Source organism: Hippoglossus stenolepis, chromosome 21 (genome assembly GCF_022539355.2).
Source record: "Hippoglossus stenolepis isolate QCI-W04-F060 chromosome 21, HSTE1.2, whole genome shotgun sequence".
Classification (NCBI taxonomy): domain Eukaryota; kingdom Metazoa; phylum Chordata; class Actinopteri; order Pleuronectiformes; family Pleuronectidae; genus Hippoglossus; species Hippoglossus stenolepis.
Window position 1 is genome coordinate 8,964,343 of NC_061503.1, and position 27,017 is coordinate 8,991,359.

The following is a 27,017-nucleotide window of genomic DNA, read 5'->3' on the forward strand; positions in this document are numbered from 1 at the left end:
GATCATACACCTACAAATTCATCTCGCTGGTTCAATGTCTTCTTGTGCCTTGTAACATCAGGCACACACACCAACACACCTCCTGTTTGCTTTACAGTAATATTGGCCAGTGGTAAAGTAACAGCACCCAATCTCATACACACTAAGCAAACCGTCGTTTGTGGGTCGCTTATACTTATCACCGCAGGACGTCTTAAGACGATGCCTTTCCAAGAGTTTTAGGGCCACTCCATCTTCAGACACTCTTAAGTTTCATTAATGCTCATTTAAAACAGACAGAGCCTTACGTCCGTACTAATTTTGTTCGTACTTGTGCACTTCTTCTGAAAGCTTACTGATACGGACGAAACAGAGCAGTGCCACCGGAAATCTTGGGGGGCAGTGTAGCCAATAGTATAATAGACACGAAAAGACACAAGGAAGAAATTTCAACAATTGTCGAACTTTTGAAGGACAGACTTTGCGAGTTGGTGAGAAACTACGGGCATCTTTATGATGTTACTTTGACCGTGCACATGTCCCGATGAATTGAATGATCTAACGTGCCACCATTGTTTACAACGTGGCTGCTTTTGTCTCTTACATTTTCACCACAAACACCTCCACCGTCATTTGTTGTTGGCAGAAACTCTCGCCTCTGCACTGCCCTCTGTTGCATGTATTGCTTTACAACCAACTTAAAGGACACATGGACGTAGGTGGGCAGACATATCACTTTTAGTACTTAAACCAGCATAAATTAGCCTCTAGCAGGTGTACAGAACGTTAGCAGAACATGACGCAAATGTTAGAAACACAGTTGCCTACAAAGTCTTTAGAGAGGAGCAAAACACACATTTGCTTGTGATAAAGACACGTCCTTGTGAGTAATAAATGTTGTATTTATTTCAAGTGTAGCTCCAAAGCCATACCTTCCAGCTTTTATTAGCACAAGTGACTTTTAACATTCAGTTAGCAAGGATTCTATTTAACATTCTGAGCCTATTATCATCTACCTTTTTCCTTTGACTCTGCATCCCTGCCTCCATCAATCTCTAATCTCTTTCAAGTGCTCTTTCCTCCCAACTCTTTTCTTCTCCTTGAGAGGACACTCCATACCCACCCACTCTCTTAATTCAGTCCCTCAAACTTTTCACCTGTCTCACAACACGCACTCCATCAAGTCCACTGCTCTCTCACTCGAATTTCACCGCCGCCCCATTTCTCTCAAACACACTCAGCACACTTCTGCTCCACCTCTTTTATCTTTCCTCCATTGACTGATGGTCGCGGGGGGCTGTTGCAAGCACTGCAGGCCAAGACTTCACTCACACTACGCCATACAAAAGAGCTTAAAACTAACAAGTTCCTGTGTGTTTGTAAGTTCAGTTTAAATCAGCTGTATTCATTTATGAGGGAATGACATCCTAATGAAAAATGGAGAGGCAAAGAGACAGAATAAAGGGGTATAGATTTAAAGGAGAGGCTGGAAGACAAGAGCAAGCAAAAAAGCTCCGGCTCCTCAGGCAGAGCCTCTCTGCTCTTAAGAGGATTCCCACCTGGTAGCAATTTAGTTTGTGCCTGGTAAAGCAGGCTCTGGGAAGGAAAAATAATGTCTGTTGGGTTAGTGGTTTCATTTTTCAATCAAATAAATCACGACCTTACAGAAAATAATTTTTGTCTTTTAATGGCCTCCCCAGCGTTTGAAGTTTCTCAAGGGACAGCTAGCTTTGAAGTCTGCGAGGGGAGGAGCGAACTTCCCTCAGTGTGTGTGTGTCTGTGTGTGTCTGTGTGTAAGCATTCATTCCATTGCCTTCTCAAAGTCCTGAAACTCAACACCTGAGGTGCTCCTGACCAAAGTAAAAGCCCTGTGAAGCCCTTCGCATGTGGTCGCTCCGGCAAATAAAATAGCTACGGATGGAGGCAGATAAACGATACAAACAAACTCACATTCAAATTCTTGTTAACAATTTGTCTCATGGCAACAACAAAAACAATCCTCAGACCAACTTATAACTCAACTGAAAAGAGAAAAGAGGAACATGACTCATTGCTACGTTCGATTAAAGGGATGATTTAACATTTTGGGAAATATGCTTATTTGTTAGAGTTAGAAGAGAGGATTAATATCAGTCTCATGTCTGTTTGGAAAATATAAAGCGACTGTCAGCAGATGGTTAGATACATAAGATGCTAACTGCTAAGAGTATAAGACAGTACTTAGGGAGCTTCTGGTGCTAATAGGGGGACTTTAGTTAACTTTGTACAGAGGCAGAAGCCGTCGATATATTTGATATATTGGTCATTGCACGCGCCAACTGTGATGACGACACAATGCCTCTCCTTTTCATACTCCGCTAGGTGCAGTCTTTTTCTGAATGATAGGTGTCGCCGCTGAGAAAAATAAAACCACACCGACGGCAAAAGGCAAAGAAGAGGAAACACAAACAGAAAAGTTCTGGCACCGGCTTGTTTCCTCGAAGAGCAACGCTTCCGGCTTGTGGACGCTCCTTTGCCTAGACAAACCAGTTGAAGTGTTTTTTTCAAATTTCCCTTGTCTTTATCGACAGTCTCTGCAATCTTCCTCCAGGAGACATCTGGGAATCTCTATGCTCCAAAGACCTGTTTGCAGATTCCAGCTCCATTCATGTTGCGCTAGTGGAGCAGCATACGCCAAGGTTAGAAAAACTAGTGGAAATGATGTAAATTGTGAGAGCTGCTGTGCGTAAGTAGGAATGGCGAGCATAGACTAAGCTCAGGTGATTACCCCTGTTTCCAGTCACTATAGTTGTGCAATACAAAATTGCTTTTGCTATATAAAGACTACTTATTAGTGCCAGTATTACATTTTGACCATACAATTAATTCCCCATCTCCAAAGGCCGGCCATTAACATGAGAGAAAATAAAGGAAGCGGGGGCTAAGAGCAGTAAGAGCAGTAAGAGCTCTTGACCTCAGAGTGGACAACAACAGCACTGTTTATGGAGAGAAAAAGGGAAGAGGTCTCTAAATGAATGTCCAAGGACGCTCCTCCTAGTTCGAGGCCTATTCGAGGAGTCTATTCAGCTACAGCAAAATGGCTCAACTTTGGGCGGGATGGTTTTTTTAGTCCACAGCCAAACACACAAAGTAAGAAATGGACAGATGTGCATGCCCGTGCAGACACGCGCACACAAAGCACCAAAAGGGAAAACTACGTCAGCTTCTGGGCATACAGTACGAGCAGCCAGAGCAAACGTGTCGACAGACAGACGACTACCTTCATGATAAAGACTTAAAATATTCCCCTCAAAACGTTTTCCCCTGGAGCTCTTCCACTACTTTCCATGTGCACCTTCTGTCCAAGTGATCTGGTTTTGACATAAAGGCTATTTTTCAAAGGTCTGAGAGGCGCTGGCTTTGACAACACATCTGCCAGGACTGAGTGCTTTCTTTTTTCAGCATTGGGCGGGGGAGGAGCCGAAAGGCCATATACTTGTCTTCCCAGCAAAAAACCACCTAATGCAGTCCAGAAACATGCACTCACTGGCTTTGCTCTGTTCACAACTGTGGCACATGCACACAGATATACAGTATATACCACTTTTGTTTAACAACCAAACCTCAAAGATGAAAAAAACGCAAACAAACTTTAAAGGTGTGGACTTTTCCTGGCCAAATGCTAAAACACATCCTGCACACACCCATGAGAAACTCAGTTAGTAAAATACTTAAGGCAAACCAAGTCAAACCAACTCCCTCACACACTGTGTACACAGCTCAACTATCTTCCCTTATTTGAATCTCACAGCCTCTAGGAATGCCTGGCTAGATAGGTGGGTGGGTGGAAAGATGGATGCTGCTCTTTTGGATGGTGGGGATGGAGATGGAAAGACGGAAAGAATGAAAAATATAAAGGAAGAGAAAGATGAAGGGCTTACAGTGGGGGGAGATAGAGAGGAGAAAGAAGATGCGTAGGCTGGGGAGGGAAAACAAGTACTTTGAAAATCTAAGACAGGCCAGAAAGACGACCTGAGTGGGATAAAACCAAAGGTAGATTGAGATCTGAGGTGCTGAGAGCAAGAGTTTGGCCAAGTGCTTACAGGAAATAGCTCTGTTTGATGAGTAAATATTGAATCAGCGAAATCCCATCTCCGCCACAGCCTGACCTCTGCCTCCCTCTGTTCCTCCTCTTCTCTGTGTTAACTGTAAACACAGACATTTAACGTACAGTCTCGGGCATAAACAAGTCAGCTGACATCATTTAAAACTGCATTTGCACAATTGCATGCAGACACACATCAAAGAAACAGGCAGCAGGATTGATTTCTGGATAAAGTGGATCTGAAAAAAAAGATAAAAGCAATCCCCCCACCTGCATCTTGCTGGAGGTATTTGAGTAAAGTCCGTGGTCATTTGTGTAACATGTGAATCTGCTACTGATTCTTTGGTGAAGGCTGTGTCTGGGCCTGCTGTGATTTAGGATGCCTGCAGGGGCCATTTACTTCCCTCATTCGCGCTTGATCTTTCTCTCCCTTTTTAACCGCATCTTCAGTCCTGTCTCTTTCTTTCAAAGAATGAACGATTAGAGGGGGCTCAGGGTCAGAGAGGCAGGTCTTGAGTTTGACCTTAGGTATGCGGTGTCGATCTGTGACTTTCTCTGTGATCAGTCACCTTTCAGATGTCCTCTTTTAAACAGGGTGTCACACCACAGACTCATAGACATGAGTATGTGTGAGTCAGAGCCTGAGAGCAAGTGCTCACTTAATACAACTTGGACCTTTTTTTTTATTCTAGCCATCATTTCTATTAGTTTTTCAATGGTCAGATTTTAAGCAGAGATGTTATGATACTGAAACCAGCACTGGAAATGCCTCTGATACTGCCCAAAATGCCAGGGAGTACGCAAATATATGTATCAATCTGATACCAAGTCTTTAAAGTATATTTTCACCCAAACAGCATTTTTTCTTTTCCCAGAAACAATTTCTTTTCTTCACCACTCCACAACAACATTTGCGCTGCACTGTCCCTAGTAAGTACTGTACTGTTTAGAGCAGTGAAGAATAAGTGATTTATTTTAGTGTAGCATTAGCCAGAGCCAAAGTTGTGCTGTAAAGCATGAATGTTTATAAGAGAGCTTGGATCAAAACTTTAAAGATAATCTGTTTTCTCCCAAATACGTTTGGTTAACGATGTGTTTATGGCTTTTTCAAACAGCTACATTGGAAGGCGGTTTGAAGCAATAATCATTTAAAATTGGGGACTGGAGCACACATTGAGACACTGTTTCATCCTCTTTCAAGGGAAAGAGGTTTCTGATGCTGTTTGAACCCTCCAACAAGCGCTTCATTTGAAGCAGGATGACCCCTGACAGCTGACCAAGTGCGGCTGGTTTGGCCTCTCCTGACCCTCAGAAGAGCGTTTCCGATGACAAACCGCAGCTTTCCTTGAATACCTTGCTGTGGGAGATTTAGCCTGTTTATGGTTTTTCTTCAGCACACAGTGTACACAAAACAAGCGGCTGATCAAAAGGCTTGTTGCTGTTGTTGTGTAACTATGCAGTGCTGGTGCTTCGTCAATGCGTATTGTGTAAGCTTCGACAACCAGGAGGGAGACGAGATATGCGAAAACCACGAGCTGGTTGTCTGCAGCAATTCCAATTTGGACAGTCTGTTATTGAGTATTCCCGCATGTTTGTCTGTGTTAGTGGACAAAGTTTGTGTGAGAGAGCTACACTGAAAATCCCTCACAGTCAAATACATCTTACATAACACTGGGTTAAAAACAGAAGATAATCAAGACATAATCCATGGCAGGGAGGCTACCACTGAAGAGGTATATCATGGCCACTTCACTTTTTGTTATATAGCTCAGAATAATTAGGTTATGACAGTGACAGTAATAAAAACAGCCCAAGGACTAAAAAGGCCACAGTAACAGCGTGCTCCGGGCACACAGTTCTGAAGCTGCTGCGACTGTAAGAGTGTGTGAACATCTGTTTGTTGCATGGGACAGGCCAAATTAGGGGACTAATCAAGGCATAATACACACCAGTTGTTTTTCGAAGGCAATTTCAAATGGAGAGTAAAGATGTGTCACTAATCACACTCATACTCCCTGAATGTGTGTGTTTCTACTGATTTTCTCCGCCTGGCCCCCTGGTATAAAGTCCATAGAAAGTCAGGAGAATTTGATGTGTGAACACAGCGAGCGAGTGGGGGGGTTGATTACGCTTCTAACACGCGACAGATGCAAAAATGAAGAAAACAAATATCTCCCGGTGAAAAAGCGGCATCATACAAGTAGAAGACACTGACGAAGATGTCTAGAGAGTTTGTGGTGATAAGAGCTGACGACGGTGTCGGGGTGCTGTAAACCTGATCACGTGATCTCAGCAGCGGAATTAATACGTCACTTTCTGCCCCTGCCTGCTGCACCCGGCTGCTCCACCTCTCGTCTGAATAATGTAGAGGATTTTTTGTTTTTGCGAACGCGTCTGTGCAGAGAACCTCCTGCTGTGTTGTGCTTGTGTGAAGGCAAAGTCATGTATGAAAACGACTTATCAGATGTCGAGAGCGTCAGCCCAGGCTTTAAGTGCCTCTTCACACTGATCACAGGTTAACACAAAAGGAGAGAAGGCCACAGAGTGAAAAGAGAGCATGCAAAGTAAAGAGAGAGAAAATGAGGCTGCAGTTAATGTTTTGAAGCCCAGAAATTGAATTCTAGGAATGTCAGGCTGTCGACACACACTTGATAACTCAAAAGGAAAAGAGTGGAAAAGTTAAGTCATATTTTGCTCAGTATAATAAAACCAGAATCATCTGTGGACCTCATATAATATAAGAAACTAGACCCCACATTTGTGTTTCATGCAGCACATTCGCACAGGAAACACTATCCACATGGAATTTATTAATGCAGGGGAAAGCTCGTTGATTTGATGAAGTTTTGATTGGTGATTTTAATCCCGTCTGGAGCACATGTGTCCATGTTTATTTTTCCTTTGATCAAAGTAAAAACAACAGAACCAAATATCTATTCATTTCTGGCACATCCATTAGATTTTCTATGTTTAAGTCTTGTATTTAAAGACTGAATTCACTAACTGTTTGTATTTACACCTAAAATGTTATCAGATCCCTCACTAATGATCTCCACAGCACATTAAATTAGATTTTTTTTCAGTTTATCTTTCCTTTTGGGATATTTTGTAGGTTTTTGTTAATGTAAAAACTCTAAAGAAATACACAGAATACACTGCTCCTGAAGCTCCTAAAACACCTCGTCAAAAGTCTGACCGATACGTCTGCACCAGTGTGATGTCACATGACATCATAATGCCCAACATTTACATAATGTACGCCTGGCAGCTAGTCTGGCTCTCCCCCAAACATTTCCTACATGCACTGGAAGCTGTTGACCAATCCATCCAGAGTGGGCCAGCTGGCCAATCGGAACAGAGGTTAGGGGGGCCTGAAAGAGACAGGAGCTAGACCAGAGCGTTTCAGACTGAAAAGAGGAGGTGCAGGGATGTACAGTATGAGGAAAGTGATGTCTTTTCTTAACAATGAATGAGAAATGTTTCTAAAGATGACATTTAATTTGCTTTGAGGGTTTCCTTTATTTGAGTGTTCACGACTCAACTTGATATGATAATTCACATCCAGACGGAAAAAGGCAGCAGGAGCACGAGGCTGAGTAAAAATGTGCCATAACAAAGCTGTACCAAAACTGAAAAGAGTAATGAGTACATCAGACTGATTCAGAAGGTTGCACAGCTTTACATGCGTGTGTGGTCTCTAGTCTCTTGAATACTAATGATGATCTAAACACAGCACAATTCATTTTGCATTGGTTAAGTGGTACGCTTCGCCCTGCAATGTGCTCATGCTGCCTCAAGTGCATTATCTTTGCACTCAAAGGTGGCTATGTGCTAATGCTAGCTAACAAGCCTGAGGTTAAGTGTAGCCAGGGGCCCCTTATAGAGTTGCCAAAAGAGAGCTGGTGGCCCCATAAGCCTTGGCTGAACAGAGCTCTCTTAGCCCCTTTGCGCAACACAGCTAGCCATTGTGCTAGGCTGAAAAAGCACATTAGCCGCAGAGAAAAGGGCTTTTCCTCTGAAACCCCCTCGGACAACAAGCAAAGCTCTGCTTGATAATTCAATCACTCTCTTGAGCTGTGCAGGGCAAAACTGCATAACCTCTGAGAAACTTTCCTCAGCTCCCTCCTTTCCTTCCCTCCTTCATCTCCTTCCATTAGGTAACTGCCCTATATTTTACAGATGCTGTCATTCCTGCTGCTTATCAAAGGACAATAGAGGAATGATGCCTGTGAGAGAGCCATTGACATTTGAATGTATGCGGCAGTGTGAATTATGGCTGTGTGCAATGGGTGCTGCAAAAAGGGCATAAGAAGATAGATATATTTGTGTGTGTGCATGTGTGCGAGTGTGTGTGTGTTTTGGGGCGGGAATAAAAGAGATAAAAGGGAGGAGAAGAGGGTCAGTGCGAGAGTGGGTTGAAGCAAAGGATAGGAAAGCCATAGAGAAAGAGAGAGGGAAAAAGGGGGGTTCTTATCGTTTTACCCTTGTCTTGACTTCCTTGCGGGGCCTTTGAAGAGAGCCGAAATAGAGATACGCTGGCACATCAGAGAGAGATTTAGATTATGCCAGTGTTTACCCAACTGAGTGCTGCATGGCTGCTGGCGACAGTCTGCTAGTTTTGAAGCTGTTATGGCCCAACTACAGCTTAAAGCGCTCGCCGCTCAAAACATAACACCCATGCTGCAGAGGAGGGTTTTCTCTCTGTGCTCGTGTGTCAGCGTGTGTGTGTGTAACTGTACGCATGTGTGCATGTATGTGCGCATGTATGTGCCAGTTAGTGTGAATGTTCATGAGAGATAGCGTGTGTCCTTGTATTCCTAATAGAGCGAGTGGTGCCTTTCTTTGCGTGTGTGTATGTGTGTATGTGTGAGTATGTGTATCACTCTGAAAATGGAGCCATCCATCGGATTATGAATAGACAGCTCTTTAAAAAGGAAGGACTGTATTTGCATAAGCAGCCATGGAAGGGAAAAAACCTATAGAAAGAAAGACAGGGAGTGAGAGTGAGAGAGAGAGAGACGGGATGAGAAAAAGGGGGGTTGGGGGTTGTAGGGATAGTGGACCACACTTGCCAAGCCACTCTGGGATAAATCCTGTGGCAAGGATCTAGTATTCTGGGCAGCGATTTGGCCCTGGGTCTCCTCAAAGCAAATGGAAAATAACAGGCTGCGAGTAAATAGGTGGCAGGGTAATGATAGCTCTGTCAAGTCCTAAGGTGGAGAAAGGGAGGGTGGGAAGAAAGAGGGATCATAGTAAATGAGAGAGAGAGAAGTGGGGAGCCCTGGGTTATACTCCATTGCAGACATGTAAACGAACAGCTGCTGACATCATAGACACATAGTTGTTTGTATTAGACTCCACTTGAGTCCACGTTCCACATGTGGAGTAGTTCAGAGTCTACTGTACAGTATATATTCTAAGCATACGCACTATGAATCAAGTCAAATGGCAATCAATGCACAGCCCAAAACCAATGCATAAGCCAAGACATTGATGTCTTTATATTCTATTAAAGATGAATTGTTGAGGGTAGTGCAAGATGTCCTCACATGGATTCACTTGAGTTTCAGCATCCATTTTTGTTTTTCAACTCATGTGCAGCTAGAACCCTTGTCGTGGAACCGGTGTGGAAAACTAATTGGAAGGGAGAGTGACAGCTAGAGCCCTTCCACCGATCCATTACATCCTGGATAGGTTGACCGTGTAACGCAGGGCTGACATACAGAAACAAACAACCATTCACTCTCACATTCCATCTGATGGTCTCCAATTAACCTAAAACACAAATCTGTAAGTCTTAGGAGAAAGCCAGACTACCTGGAGAAAACTCAGATGCTGTACATACTCTGATGACGACTTTTACATCCCACAGAACCCTTGTGTGCTTACATTTCATTTCATTTCATTTTTGTATTCATTTAGACACTTACACGTGCTGAAAGTATAAGACTGGCCTAAGGTATCTGGGCTTACGAGATGAAAGAAAGCTGTGTGGATGAATGAGGCAAGAAAAGAGGAAAAATACCCAGAAAGTAGTGATGGAGGGCGGGAAGAAGATTGGAGCTGAAGAAATGAGGGGGAGAGAACAAGAGAAAAATAGAGGCCAAAAGAGAAGGGGGTGAGGAGGGATAGATACGGGGGAAGACCAGAGGGCCGGTGGAGAAGGTGATGTGTTTTCTTGAGGGAGCCCCTCTTGGCAAAGCTTGCTGGCACATGAGGCTGGCACAGGACACGGGTGTTGCCAAAGCCTGTGTGTGTGTAAGTGTGTGTAAGTGTGTGTGTGTGTGTGTGTGTGTGTGTGTGTGTGTGTGTGTGTGTGTGTGTGTGTGTGTGTGTGTGTGTGTGTGTGTGTGTGTGCGCGCCCAGGGCTCTCACTTCTGTCACATCTGCACAGAAAGGCTTGCATCTCTATCTCCCTGCTTCTCTGTCGGCCTCTCTCATATTTTTGTTCACCCCTTTGCTTTCACCCTATTTCTTCTCTCCGCCAGGCGTGTTCCTACACACACACACTTTGATCCACAACAAAATCCCCATCTTGGCCCCTCACAATCAGATGTACACATAAACCCGCACCACCTAATGTATAGTGACACTGGTGTATCCTTGTGGACTGTTGCTGCCAGTAAGATGTGAGGCCAGGAGCATAACATAGTTTGTAATTACTCGAGCATCAGTATTGATTAGAGCAGCACTGAGTTATTGTCTAATTCAGTTTGGTATAGCATTCATAGCGTCTACATCTTTTTTTCAATATCTGCACAAGATGGAGTGTGTTTTCCTGCCTCAGCTTTGTGTCCTCTATAATTACATTCGTTTTGAGCAATGTGCCCTTTATGCACAAAGTTGGGAAGTAGGAGCACAGAGTTTGGGCAGGTGGATGGACAGGGATTAAGTCTGCTTCTCTGTGCTTCTATATTGACTGTAACTATAATCTAGAAGCCATATGCAAAAGAATGACAATCAGCAATGAGCAAGATAATGTTTATCTATGTTTTGGAGCAATGTTCTCTTAAGCCATGTTCACACAATGCAATTTTCCACCCAATTTGGCAATCGGCAACAACTTAAAAGACGTTATTTCAGAGGCTCACCATCAACTTGTCATAGATGCGTCGCCGACTGCGATCAGATTTCAACCTGCTGGAAATCTAGACAGAGTCATCGATAACTCTAGCCAACTCCAGCCAATCAGGGCTCTTTATACACTGCACATGTCTGTAATTGGGGAAATCAAGTAATAACCACATCTGTGAGGGACAGGGTAACACAAACTCAGTGCAGCTCATATTAACTGCATCAGGCTCAGAATATCTGTTGGGTTCGGTTTGGCTTGCTTAGTTTTCTTTAGTGCTCAAACAGAAAAGTTTGACCCATGCCGTCGTGTCAACTCGGCTTTAAAATGCAAACTTTGTCTTGACATTGTTGTTAAATAAATAATTTGTAAGTAATTCACTTTTTTCCCTTATTACTGTAATTTCCTGTTGGTTGAGGCTGCAGTTACATGTACAGTGCATTAATGTACAAACATTTGTCTAACATATGTACAATAATTCAGTAATAATGAAAATATGGTCATAATAATCATGTTATTCTGGATTAATTTATTTTAAAAAAACATCAAAAGACTATTCATGTTTTTAAAAAAATAGTTTTATGTGCTTTCAGAGAAACAGGAACAGAATTATCTAAATAGTCGGTGGAGAAAGTTGTAACCTTTATGTTTTGATTCGTTACAATTAAGACATGCATTAAACCTTTTGAAACTAACTTATTTCTTATCTGGTTCAGCACAAAGGATACAACTACTTCAGCTACTTGTGATGTGGCAATTATCTCAAAGTAGCATCAGAGACAATTACTTCTTTGAAAATTTAAGAATAGGACAGTCCTTGTGCTCATTTCTCAGCCTCCCAGTGCTCTGTAGTTAATTAACAAGGTCATTAAGCCCGGGTGAATGAGTGCTACGCTGCCATGCTAGATGTGTTTTACACACCATGTTTAATAAGCCTGCGTCCTCACCATCAAGAGTATCGGCACCCCTCAAATGACTTTCCAATAATGACAAGCAGCTCCCCAGAGGTGCTGTTTCTGTGTGAGTGTGTGTGTGCGTCCTTCTGAAGTGGCTAAACGGCTGGTACCTGGTAGCCTGATTGAAAAAAATTGCCTCAGTCAATAGAGTGCATGCTTGCGTGGTATTCACACACACTTTGGATTGCTGCCAAAGGGGAGCACATCGCAAGAGTTCCTCAAGTCATTATCCTTATCCACGAGCCTTGTGTGTGTATGTTAAAGTAAGTGTGAGTGTGTGTGTGTTTTTGCCACCCATGGAGTGTACTGACATGCTCCCTTGATTCCTGCAGACCACCGGGGCAGAGAGGAACCACCTGTCTGTCCAGAAACCAGTGCACACATGCTCACAAACACACACTTTGGCCAACATTACCATATCCATATTTACCCATGGTCAATGCATTCCACCACCGGCTGCTTAATGGGATACGGGATAGGTGACACGCACACACACAAGCTTCCTTGAGGTCTGAAAATATCCTTTCATATCTCTCCTACTGGTCCAAAAGTACATTCATAAATGCCATTTTGTGCCCCCTAATAAGTCAAAGGCGATGGTGCTTATGTGTGTTAGCCACAGTAGGAAACGCTCCTGTACCAAGCAATTACTGTGGCTGCGGAAACAAGAGCGCTCTGTGGGGAAAAGCCAATTAGTCCGCTGTGGCAGCAGGTAGCAAGCTGGCTCCATTCATTATGATCCCTCATAACACCATGCTAATGTAATAGCACAGTGTTCGAGCTGGTGACAGACAGCAGAGGGCTTTAGTGATAATAACAGGATCAATAGTTAGGCTGCTATGGGAAGACAGTTTTGTATTCATACAGGCGTGTGGCGTCAAGGATTTAATCAAAAACGCTAATGAAATGTGTGCATATCTGTGTGGGTGTAATGAGCCCATGTTGTTGGATGTGGATATTTGTTCAATGCAGCAGCGTGCGCGTTTGTATGTGTGTGCGTGTGATCAATCCATAGTGATAATATTCAGTTAACTAATAAAGCTTCAGGCAATAAATGTAATATCAATATCTGAAACCGATCTGCTCTGGTGCATAACCTAACCTGATGATTTCCAGATAATGTGATGTGAAGACATAACCCAGGAGTCTCTAGCTGGAGACACACACACACAAACACCCACAAACACACACAGAAAGAGTGTGTTATAGGCTGACATTACCCTTCTGCTCTCTGCATGGTCCAAATAATTGGTCTATTGTGATTTGCTAAAAGAAGCTGAGGAAGAAGAGGTGGACGACTTTGAGAACACATTGGAGGAAGATGAGTATGAACAAAAGAGAGAGACCAGAAAGAAAAGAAGACAGAAAAAGGTTCAGCATCTAAACTCTATGACTGTTCACATCATCCATTATACTTCTAGCTCACTTAGAGGAAAAATGAAGTGAAGCGAAAGTTCAGTCAGGAAGACTATCTTCTTATACATGCCTCCTAACGTTGGACTAACACGTATGCATAGCATGCATCAACCGAAACGCTGCTCATTCACTTTAATTGTCATTTAGACTCATTAAATCGATCACCTGGTGACCCACCTCCACCCCTGAACCACCTCAACTCTAGATAACCGGTCATCTCCTTTCAACCATCAAATCAGAAGCCTTCATGAGTCTTCCCAGCTACGTGCCCCAATTCCTCCTCATCACCACCACCAGTGTCCATAGGCTCCATGGGGAAGTCTCCTTCAGATCCCAAGCTCGTAACTTTAATTTCATTCTAATTTAATCATTCTCATTTGTTTCTCTTCCCCGATTCAAATAAATAAATGATAAATGTGGGTGTTCACAAACCAGACAAGGATTGGATCAACTGGTGGGGAATCAAATCATGTCACCATGTGTCCTTCATTTCCCAGATAGGACCATAACGAATATTTTAAATGTACATGCACTGCACAGCATCTACAACATGACCATTGAAAAGTCATAATAGCGAGGACAAAACTATTATTCTGGACAATAGCAGGAAAAATCAACAATCGCAAGGTCAAGCTATATCAACTATCTGCACAAACACAAATTCTACACAAACACATACAGGTAGTGGTGCAGGCTTTCTTGCCTCCAATCTGACATTCTGTAAGCTCCACACAACCAGATTCTCTCTCTCTCTCTCTCTCTCTCCCCTTCTCTTGCTCCCCCACCCCTCCCTCAGCACTCACTCTCTGTCTTTCTCTCTTTCGTCACTGCTCGGCATTGAACGGAGTCGGTAATGGCTTGGCTTCAAGTGTGAGTGTGTGAAAATGTGAGCGAAAGAGAAAAAAAAAGAAAAAAAAGAGGTGTTTGAGCAAGAGGGAGGGTGAGAGAAATGATCTGCCAGAGAAGTGGATAGGTAGAGGAGGAAGAGAAAGTGGGGAAGGTAGTATGTCTGTGTCACAGGGAGTGTAAGTGAGGGGAGGAAGACACATGTGGTTCTGTTGCTATGTGTGTGTGTGTGTGTGTGCGTGAGAGAGAGAGACCATGTGTGAGTTATGTTTGCAGTTATCTGCATGCGAGGAGGAGCAGGAGTGAGATAAAATGAGCCAGCATGAGTTTGTGTGTGTGTGTGTGTGTGTGTGTGTGTGTGTGTGTGTGTGTGTGTGTGTGTGTGTGTGTGTGTGTGTGTGTGTGTGTGTGTGTGTGTGTGTGTGTGTGTGTGTGTGTGTGTGTGTGTGTGTGTGTGTGTGTGTGTGTGTGTGTGTAGTCGTGCTCGTCAGGAAGCTGTGGTGTCCATGGCTCTCCAATGTTTACAGACAGGAAATGTTTGTCCAGGCAAGAGGGAAGGAACCTTGCCGCCCTGCATGGCAAACACTGGGAGAGTGAACACTCACACACACAACCACACACAGAGACATAAACAGAAGCACACACGCTTGCAGCAGTGTAAAAAGAGGAACCTGATGGGAATTCCAGTCTTTGTGAGTGAGGCTGGGTATATGCTATTGGGGAAGTGGGAGTGACTGGGCTGGGCCCTAACTGTTCTTCACTTCCCTCCATGTTGGCTGCCAACACAAACTCCAGCAGATAGAAAGTCAATACACTGACCCCCTCTGAACCTGTGAGAGTGCGGCAGCGGTCTGCCAGGCCTGTCCACGCCAATACACACCACCTGATTGTACATCTGCACCACTAACTGCATTCCCTTAGTTCATATTTCTGCTGCTGCCAGTGCCGTTTAATTGATTATCTGCCTGTTTGTCGGTGTTACTCAGTGTGCTGTGAGAGGCAGGGGTTGTACCAGTGGAAGAGTTTCAAAGCTCTTTCGGGATTCTGATCTGCAGTGCTGCATTTCATATTAAACTGGATTAATTCATACTTCCACTCCACTGGAGTTTAAATTCCATGATTTAATTATTAAACCACTACATGTGTCATCTATAATTAAGAGTTGCTTTGCAGAGTTTCAACTTTAAAGTTTGTAGACAGCACAAAAATTATTTCTATACATTAAGATCTAGCAGAGTATTACGATTATTTCCAATACAAATGCTTCAATCATTTCTGTTTCAAATTTGAATTCAGTGTGTTGCTGAATGGTCTGCTGTGGTGAGAACAGTATCAGTTAATCTCTTAGTCTGTCTTTCATAGTATGAAAATCATAATTCATCAAACTAGAACCTTTTCAAAAGGGAAAAAATACTCAACAATTAGTTAAACATTTTCTCATAATGCATAACATATACTTCTATTGCCATGCTGCACCATGTACACTATACAATAAGGTTGATACTCATTATAAACATAATGCTCATAAATCATTACATCAATAATAGAAATAATGTGTGCTATTCTTTTCCATATATAACACTGAAAAGGGCCATTCTGCTTAATAAATACTACTGGTTCGGCTGTTTTTACCTGAGCAAATGATCTGAATTCTTCTTCCACCACCGTTCATGGTGAAACAAATGTTCTCCAGTATAAATAATAAATTACAGAGCAGCTTCTCTTTCCTTACGAAAAAAAGCACTTTTCTCCTCGTTTGACTTCAAAATAAGAAACTTTGCAAGTGAGCTTTTGATTGATTGTGTAAAGGAGTTGCACCATGAAGGTTGGTTGCAGAGATAGCATTTGTGAGATTTATTTGAGCAACTCTTGCCAAATTTGTGTTACCCAGATAAACAATGCTCCTTTCTGGCTGTCCTGCCTCATTTGCTTGTGATGTTTCTGAGTGTGTATGTGTGTGTTGATGTGTGTGGGCGTGTAAATTAAGGCTAACGCTGGAGGCGATGTGCGTGTGCGTGTACCACTCTCTGTTACCCACAGACACATTTTTACTTAGGAATGATCCAAACAGGATGAAATGAAAGTGTCTTTTTACAAGCAGACTCTCACGACATATATACGTGCACACTCATTGTTAGGGAGTTATGCAGGAAACAGTGAGCCACAGCTTCAAGAGCAAACAAGGACACACACAAGGGAAAGTAAATCTTGCCTGTCTCTCAAAAACTAACCTGCAAAAATAACGACAGCATGAACATGAACCAGAAATAAAAGGCAAAAGACATAGTTTACTTACTGGCTGGCGAAGGGGTGCTGTACCCACTGAGGGACAGTCCTGGCAGGGCTGGAGGCGATAGGCTCCCCAACATGTGGGGAAAGAAGTAGGAGTAGGTGGGCATAGGGAAGCCGTTGAGGTGGGGGCCCGGCAGCGGGTTGCCCTTCCCAGCCATGATGGCTCAGTCCACCCCCAGTCACAAACAGACTTCACTGAAAAACCACCTTAACAAGACCTAATAGCACCAAAGAGGAGTCAGTGTGGATTCCTGTACAGATTTAATCCCCCATAGGGAGGCGGCATGAGTAGATATTCCAAAAGACTTGTCAGATGAAGTTTGTAAAAATCCCCTTATGGTTTGGAAACTGGTCCTTAAAATGGCTGTTGAAGATGTCAAAAATCCTGCCGGTTTAGTGACTGTGTGTGTTCAGGCTTGAGTGACTCACAAAGATAAAAAGAGACCCGGGGTAGAGGTATAAAAGGGGACTGTAGAGAGTTTTATCCTTCCTTTCTCTGGTATTGTGAAACAAACTGAAAGGCCTTATTTGCGAGAGGCGTTGGGGAGGCTGGGAAGTAACACGGCCATTCCTTATCTTCAAGATGAAGGAGCAGAAAGAGACAGGAGGCAAGTTGAGTCAAGAACAGGTGACTTTGATGACTGCAGTGAGGCGGGGTGATAGTGGTGATAAGGGCGCTAGTGGTTGCGATGCTTCCACGGGAGCGTAGGTTTACTCTTCCACTGCAGAGTGCTCGGGAATGCGCAGATCACATGATGCCAAAACAAAGCTCTTCTCTTTGGACGGGCTTCCTCTTTGGAGTTGCACAGCCTCTGCCTATGGAAAAACACAGAGGGAGAGAGAAAGAGAGAGATCACTTGGTGCTGCAGTGACAAGGTAAAGAGATCATTTGCCTTCGTACTTAAGCACTTGAGCAAAGCAGCGCTTGTCTTTTGATGCTAATTAATGGTAATGTCTCATCAGAAATGTTACAAAAACACCCCATCCGCCTTAATTATCTAATGAAGTGTTAAAACTGTGAGGAGAGCAGCGGGCGTGTGATGTCTCAGCGCCGCTTTGTGTGCTCATACGTGCGCTCATTAAGGGTAACAGAGTACAAATACTGTGGGAGACGAGCCAAAACATAAATGAAGGGAGCAACACAAAAGAAAACTTTGCTAATTATACCAGTTGCAGGAGCCAGAGGTGAGACCCAAAGCGCCGTTCTGGGACCACTAGAGATTTCTGCTGCGGAGTTTACTTCCAAATTAGGACCAAGACATGTACAAACAGACCTGGAATCATCAGAGAAAGCATGAGCTCACACAAGGGCACTGACAAACACCCTGAGAGCACAATTATCATAAAGCCCATCACAAGCACCGCAACATAAGCAGTAGTAAGAGAAGAGCTATGTCTCCGAACAGCTTGTCATAACATGAGCATAACTTATATTTTACTGTAATGACCCTTTTATGAGTCAGTGGATGCAATGCACAGCAGTAAAACTAAGAAGCATTTCATCACACACACACTGAATAAGCAGGGGGAATGTGTCTTTGCACAAGCAGTATTTCTGCTCAGGAATGTGCTACTCTAACATGAATCACACCAGGACATCATGGATGAACTCCTGCAAAGAGTGAGGGGTCAAGTCAGATACGTTTGTGTGCCTGTTCCCACTTGTATGATGTACATAAAGCATCAGGGTATGACAGGGGAGTGGGGAGCGCTGGTGGCAGCATTGTGCAGATGGGTGACAAATGAAAGGAAAAAAAGCATAATTCATCTATGCCTCTGAAAGCCTCTGAAACTCTACTGGAGAGATGAACACCGTTCTTACAAAATATATTGCATAATTTGGTGCATTAATAATGTGGTGGGGTCCAAAAAGTCCAAAAAACAATAAAAGTCATGAAATAAATGTTGAGAAACAACTCAATAGTTACCAAGAGGAATAACTTTCTCAAGGCATCATTGTTTGTGGTTACTTCGAAATTTTAACTCAACACGTGGTTCTTCGATTGTGTCAATAAACCAGGCAATCTTCATTTTTTTATAAAAAAAAAATAACATCTATGAAAATTAAATATAAAGTCAGAATAAAATGCAACACTATCACAGTGACATAAATATTGTCTGTCAATATTGCAAAAACACAAAACAATTTCAAATTTAGAGATGATTCTAACAGGGCAGTGGTTGGCACTGTCATCTCATAGAAAGGAAGTTCTTGGTTAAGATCCTTTAGAATCTTGGGAGTGGGTTTCTGAGTATCATCATGTATATAAAATGAATGGATGGCTAATAAAATCAATTTCCGTGTGTGATTTCAAAATGAGCATTTTCAGGCACACTCAATCATTTTAAACGACATTAAAGCAATATTAACAAAAACTGTAAATTTGAACAAACCTGATGCATCCTAAAAAATTATTTCGAACAAGTTTATCATCATTCTAACACTTATTTGTCACTGAACACCAGTTTCACTGGAGCATTTGATGTGTTATAAAACATTTAGAAACTATAAATGAAACCGTGTTATCTCTAAACAAACAATGTTGGAGTCTTTGTCTAGGCAGCGGCCCAGGTTCATCATAACCATCTTTGATTACAGGGACATTCTTTGGGTGTAACTGTCTGAAAGCTGATTCCTTATGGGCTCAGTGCAAGACCTGACCATGTGTGTGCATGTGTGTAACTATACACCTGCACATAAGAGAAATGAGTAATTACTTATGGGAACGAGACACCAAACTGCAGTAGAGTTGTGAGTTTGTGCATGTTTGAGTGTGTATACTGCAGGTAGTGGATGTGGAGTCCCGATATGTCCCTTAATCAGATGGAGAGCGGATTTTATTGGCTTGGCTTTCTATTACACGCCTTGTTTTTATTGATTGTTGCCCTGTCGTCACCCTGTCACGGTGAGCTGGTGTGTGTGGTGATCAGGACTGAGAGCTGTATGAGTTTGTATTAGTGCAAAAGCTTTACTAGCGTTTTTAAAGCCCACGGGAGTTGGGTATAGTTTTATTTGCTTTTAAAGCCCCTCCCTTCTCTCTCTCTCTCTCTCTCTCTCTCCTGAACAGCCCCCCATTAAACCAGAAGAGAGTTAAGAGTTGAAGAGAATATATAAGAATAATATTTCTGGTTCTATAATACAGAGTAATACACAACCATTAGCATTATGAATTTAAGCCTGGATACACTCCACATTGTACACTTTCACGATCATGTAAAATGCATTAGCATTGTCAAAAATATAAAGTGAAGTGATGTAAAACCATATAAAATGTATTTTAATGCACCAGCCAGAGGCTACAGATGGTGAACTGGGTCTTTTAATGAGGAACTATACCACTCACTGGGACACCAAGAGGACTGACTGGCTGGAAATGGGCCACTTCCTTCATCATTATCATTACAGCATCTAGTGCGGGCACCATGAGAGGCTACTCTGAATGATAAGCAGCATCACACATTACCATGCACTTACACTAGCAGTAACTTTGTTGTGGTGCCTTCATAACTGATTATTTTTACTGGTGTCAGAGTGCATAGATAGAGAAGGATATTGTTGCAGCTTCTCATATATTTTCTGAGGGATAGGTGCAGATAGGTGCAGTTCCAAAAAGTTCCAACTCACATTTTTATTTTAGTTTTCAAACCTGAAAGTAGGGACCAAGGTCAGAAACAAGGTTGACATCATTGTTACATTGTGTACAATTGACTATGTTAATATCTATCTTTTGCACCATATCATGACCTGAGATTTGTAAAACATAGAAATGTTGTGAAAAAAAAATAAATGCTGTTGAAGTATGTTGCATCTTCTGAATTTTTACTTTGTTTAATTTATTATATATAGGCCTATACATTGCATCTGTGGACCCATTTTATTATTTTATTACCTTTAAACCTTTGTAAATATTGATGAATTCCACAAAAAAAACCCAAATAGAAGTATATTTATGAGTTTAAATTGAATCTGTTGCATCAGAGATTTTCATGAATGAGGCCCAGTGTCCACAGCTGGGAAAAGACAAACATTTTCTGATGCATGATGTAAACAATGTCTGAGTGGTACAGCTGAACCATTTCAAACACGCCATACAAACAGAAGTCCTTTTTGCACATGCACAGAGGAACGCACAGAGGAACGCACAGAGGAACACACACACACACACACACACACACACACACACACACACACACACACACACACACACACACACACACACACACACACACACACACACACACACACACACACGACAGAGGCTGGACAGCAGCAGAACATAACTGAGCACCTGTATAATCCCTTTACCAGCAGTAACGACAAACCACACACGCACTCACATCGGAGGCACAAAGATCAGACACACGCCACTTTATGAGGAATCAAGGCACAACTGGGGGGGTCAGTATAATCTGCTGTGAAAATCGCACACGCAACACCAAAGCTGGGTAAAGCTGCTGACATGCACTTCACATCCTCCTTCCTGTCAACGCACACAAACCAATCACAATTCTCACAAACAGCTGGATGTTCTGATCCTGCATTGGACAGGGTCCGCGGAAATCCTGGCACACAACATGCAACATGTCATATCACACATACACACACGCACTTTACGTTTGTACATACGCGTGTTTCTATGTGCATAAATATAAAGCATATGCACAGACATGCACAGACATGCACAGACACACACACACACACACACACACACACGAACAGACATCTAATATTTTCTATCTTTCATCGTGCACACATCTCTTTTCTCCTGTTGTCCTTCACCCACACTAACACATGCAGAAGCACACACCCACACATACAACTGCATTCACGCAAACACACTAATCTCTCATCACTTCCTCTGACAGGGCGCACTCGAATCTCAGCAGCAGGTGCCTCCCACTGTATGATGTATGTGTTCTATATGGTGCGGCTGACACACAAGGTCGTTGATATGGAGAAGAAGAAACGGGAGCAGTTGTGTGTATAATGACGTGCAGCTGCTGGTCTCTCTTGGAGTATAGATGTTCTTGAGTGCTGTCGAGGCCGACATGATACATCTCATATGAACATGCATGAGTACAAACACTGAAGATGGTAAGACATGCATGAATGTTCACTTTCTGAGCGCCTGTGTTACATATACGTCTAAAAAATTAACTCGTGCTCTTGCTTGATGCACACACTGTAGTCTAAAAACAGACATGATGGAGTACGGGAGTCTGAGATGACGAGGTAATGCAATAGCGGAGCCTATAGAAGTGCACTGCAGGGACCCTGGGGCCTGGAATGGATCCATTAATGTACATCTTTTCAAAGAGTTCCTAACAATTCCTCTACAGCCTTTACTTATATAGCTATATTTGTCCCCTTTACCATATACAGCTAGCCTATATCTGCCAAATTAATTTCAACATACTCAAGAGCAAACAGGCAAGGTGCTGTACAGAGGGCACCTCCTGAGGGAATGTATGTGATCACTTACAGCAGGAGGAAAAAATAAACAAACAATCTGGGTCACTTGGTCTTAACTCTGTGTTTGGCATGTAACGGGCCGAGAGAAGGGAGAGTCAGAGGTCGCTGGGCACGAGAGACTGTAATTGATTGTGACAGCAAACGCTGAATTAATAATCGGGAAAAGCAGCAAATGGCAGCATGAGGTCGCGGTGGATGGGCAGATAACGCGGCGAACACAGCCACAGGGGACGGGAGATACAACGCGTGGCATACACAAGACGCTCCAGCGTGCACGTAAATGAACAAGGCGTGCATGTTTGGATGTGCACACAGTTCAAAAAGCACAAACGCACACATGTCCACAGATACACGCAGTTCAACTCACACACATATGCACACATGTTCACAGGTGCGCACACATACTATCCAAGTTTCAGAGAGGTCAGTGGCAGGAAGTTTAACACACACCACTTGTTCTCAATAGCTTGAAAAAAGCACAGCGCAATGCATGACATAAAAACAACACACACACACACTATGAAAACATGCACACACCAACATTTATAATGTATATCTCTCCTATATAATCAATTATCTCTGACATGGGTGCTGCCAGTGCTACATATCACCGATGTGTGCAGCTGGTGGTCCATGGCAGCAGCACTTCACCTCAGTGCTAATGAGTTAAAACTAGTCACATGGTGATGTCAATGCTACACAAAGCATGACTGTAGAGTCCGTTAGCAGCTGATAAGAGAAGCTTAGCTGCTTAAACAATACAGTCAGTGTTTGTTTTTTACGGATATGTTATTGCTCTGTAACAGCATTATTCGATGTTATGTGTAAACCAAGGCAGTACAGTGAAATGATTCTCACTCCTTTATTGTCTAGTAAATAACAAATATCAAAGAACTATAAACACAACATCAAATCAAGTGCTACTATGTTGTATATGATATTTTATGATACTTTATGAATAACGTTGCTTTCCTGAACCTGTCATTTGATTATGGTCAATGTGTCGCACCTGCAATAGACAGTATTTCACCATTTAACATGATGACTTAAGACCTTCACTGTAATGTCCTGAGCAGAAAACCCACATGGATTTGTACAAAGATCTCTCCACAGGTAAGACCACAGGTTGCTGGCCCGCAGTGGTTTGTCAGTCTTTAACAGCACAGAGTGAGCTCTGACTCTGGCTCTGTCTGGATTTGCAGTGGTACACATAATGGAAGTCGCTGAAGCACGATGCACTAAAATTTTTATGAGCAAAGCAGCGTGGGTGGACATATACTGTACCTCTGAATTGAGACGGCACATGGCAAGAGTATGAGCATGTGTGCACGCTTCAGTGTGTGAATACTGCACATCTGAGAGCAAGTGTGTGTGTGTGTGTGTGTGTGTAGTTTTATGTGCGGTGATATACGTGTGTGTGTAGTTTTATGTGCCGTGATGTAGATGTGTGAGACACACAAGTTTGTATGCTGTGTATCAACAAGTGTCTAAGCTAATGGGGGGGGTGTGCAGCCACGCATGTAGCGTGTGTCCAAGTCATATCCTGGACCACATGTGCATATCATCTATGTGCCCTGGGGGAGAGACTTACAGAACACTGCATTTACTGTAAATTACTAGTTCAGATTGGGTAGGTTTTCAGGAGTTTCCCTAGATTAAATGGTATGTAGTTGTCCTGGTGTATCAGCAGACTCATGTGTCCAACATGTATCGACAATGTCTTGGGTTCAGCTAACCAATCACACACTCGTAGCTGTCAACAGTTCTACTGATTGGTCTGACAGAAATGATTCTCACATGATCTTGCCAATGTCGGACAATCCAGCTGCCTCGCAAGGTAACCTTGCAACTACGTGAGCCAACAATACTTCCACTTCGATGCTCCTTCCACCTGCGTTGCTTCGAGATGGTCAGAATCCTCATGAGTCGAGGCATTGCGGGTGAGAGAGCCGGAGGTGGGAGCTACTTCTCGATGACAGCCAGACAGTGTGGTGCTAGAGGGCTAAAGGGTGCTAAGTGCACATCCAGGGAGGTGAGAATCCTCAGCCGTTTTGCCAAGGCCCCCTATGGGGTGAGTCCACTTGTCAGCAAAGGCTAGGTGACATTTCTGCCTCACCTCAGAAAGGTCAGCCTTTAATGATCTCAAATGCCAACAAGCACTGCACCTGCAAAAAATAAACCCAGGGATGAGTGGTGTATGTGTGTCAGGGTAAGATGGTAGCCTTCTTCCTTCACACAAAATGAGCGCTGCTGTGGCTGTCGGTGCAGAACTGGACCATCTGCCCACCTGCATGCATGCGTGTAGTCCCATAAACACACACACGCACACACAGCAAACCCCTGACAGATGCACACCCACACTTTAGCTAACCGTGTCCACCAAAGTAAGTCTGCCAACCCACCAATTAAATAAAGAGTATCAAATGAAGAGTGTTAAATCCCAGGAACACCAGCAGCTTCTAGGAACATCCATGTACAAATAGGCTGCCTACAGCATAGGTTGACAGTTTATAGACCTATACATAGACAAGGAGCATGAGCCAGTGCTGCTAAATATGGGTCAGCTGCAGAATGTGAACCACAGCTGAGATTACTTTATTTATCAGTAATGGGGGTATAGGGGTGTTCTTGCAAAATTCTCCGTGAAGCAAGACAGTTTATTTCCGGTGAGAATGCCGTTGCTGAAAAAAACTGCAGGCGTATCTGGCAGAGCAGGACATGCTGCATTTGCTTTCGAGCTACTCACTGTAGCTATTCAGTTTGGTCAATATTTGCAGGGGGCTATGGTAACAGATAAGCTCCCACACCCGCATAAACACACTGCGCTGTATGCTTAACGCTCAGCCCCACACACACACAAAAATCAACACTCTGCCCAGAAAGTCCCACTCGTGCTCAAAGGAGGTCGTGGAGACAAAGGGCCATAGATCATCGGTGTGGACGGCGTGTGGCGAGCTCCTTGCATCCAGGTTTTCCGGCATTTTCCCCTCGTTCTGAGAAAACATGGAGGGCCAGTCCCTATTGTTTACACAGCTGGCTCCATGGAAAGGATTGCTTAATATGAAATATGAAGAGAGTGGAGAGGTGAGAGCAAGAGAGCTGGAAAGAAAAAAAGGAAGGGAGCCAAGAGAGAGGGGTGGGGTGGGAGGAGATAAAAGGGCCAACGCAGAGAGGGAGTTAAAGGCTGAACATGCTCTGCATTGGGCGACATTGGAAGTAAGCAATAAAGATATACAGTAACTCTTTTACAACAAAATTTGTAGGTATAAGCAGGTTTTCTAAACATGGGTAAACCCACTAAATAAAGGTGGTTGACTCAATTCCCGTTGTCAGTAAAGTTTGCCTTTCTGTTTGTTTTTCCCTTGGTGAGTCATGTTTGATGTCATAAACTCGCCAGAAACTGAGAAGCTCTCTCACCTCGCCGTCTTGCCAGTGTTGCATCTTGCACAATACAAAGAAAAAAGGTGTAAAAAACAATAAGTAAACAAACTTTCATGGCTATTTACGTCATAACGCACCTTGAACTTCAAGCTGCGTTATGACGTAGCCCCAAAAAAAGGTGCAGCGTCAGTTTCTAGATTTCCAAAATAAAGATGAAGAAGAAGGAGTAATTTGCGGTCGGAGCCAGAGCTGATAAAAACCTTTCTACTGCAGAATCGTTTGACCCGGGAGTGAATGCTGTTTGTATCCATTCCCATTCCAGAGAAAAGCCAGATGTTCATGGGTGTTGGTGGGTTTTTTGACCAGTGGAAAGGGGGCTATAGAGTAAGAGAAGCATGCTGGGAGAGAAGGTGGTAAAAACTCTAAAGGAAACAACGCAGTGAGCAAGAAGGAAATAACATGGTAACACTAAATGTGGGTGGAAGAGAAGAGGCAAACTAAATGAGAAGTAAAGTGACAGCAAACCGAACACAGAGCAGAAAGCCCTGAGGTTTCCTGGTGGTAAAGGAGTCATGCCTCCTGCGGTCTGGGGTCTGTAGTGCATGTTATTCATTCCCCAACAGACACACACCGCTTCTGCTCCTTCCACCAGCCCTCTGGTGCTGTCCTGACGATCCCTCGCTTCCTTAGGTCTTTCACTTGCCCACTTTAATAATTTATCTGACAAAACCTCAGGCTATAAAGTTTCTTTGATGCGTTACTTGGACTTGTTTTAAAAAACAGTCGTGGTGGGCTCATGTGTTTTTTCACAAAGGCAGCAAGAAAGCCCAGGGATGAGGATTTACAGTATCACAAGGACAAGACTTGTGTTCTCTTTAAAGGGAAGCGGCCCGACCATCATTAGACGAGCACCACACAAGCATCACTCTATATTTCATTCATTTTCCCAATATTACTGTGAAAACAGCCTGTGCACGACCTGTGTGTGCTATTATTATTATCCTTGCTATAAACATCTCTAATTTTTTTAACAACGTGGGGCTGCAACTTATAATTAATTTGCAGATGATTTTTTTGATAATCATTGTCTGTAAATAGTCAAAATGTCCATTACAATTTCCTGAAGGCCAATTTTGCCCAAATTCTCCTGGAGCCAAGTTCCAACTGGTGCAGGATCAATCAAAATAAGATAATAAGAAAGCGGATGCCAGTGTGTCTTTAAAATAAGTACAATCTAAAGGTTTAACGTCCTTCAACATCATATTTACAATAACTAACACAGTTAAGATTTAGGAGAGGTCATGGTACAGCAACGACTTGTGCTTTCAAACAGGAAACGAAGAGCCGTCTCCCGACTTTAAGTTCCATGTTATTTCGATCCATCCACCCCCATGTCTTCTGAACACAGACTTCCTTGTTTGCAGCCATCATAATAACTAGCTGCTGGAGGTCACCTAACAATAAAACGTAACTATGGATACTCTACACAGGACAGTCTCCTCTAAATATCTGAGGCCT

General features: G+C 43.1%; 1 protein-coding gene across 8 annotated transcripts in view; it reads right to left on the reverse strand.

The window, feature by feature from the left end:
• raraa (retinoic acid receptor, alpha a) overlaps positions 1 to 27,017 on the reverse strand; it is a 145,707-nt gene that overhangs the window by 63,325 nt on the left and 55,365 nt on the right. For all 8 annotated transcript variants that reach the window (XM_035145577.2, XM_035145575.2, XM_047338269.1 and 5 more), the window contains one exon: positions 16,650 to 17,461. In XM_035145577.2, the coding sequence (XP_035001468.1) occupies positions 16,650 to 16,803 (154 nt within the window). In that variant the 5' untranslated portion in view covers positions 16,804 to 17,461. The remainder of the gene's footprint in view (positions 1 to 16,649; positions 17,462 to 27,017) is intronic.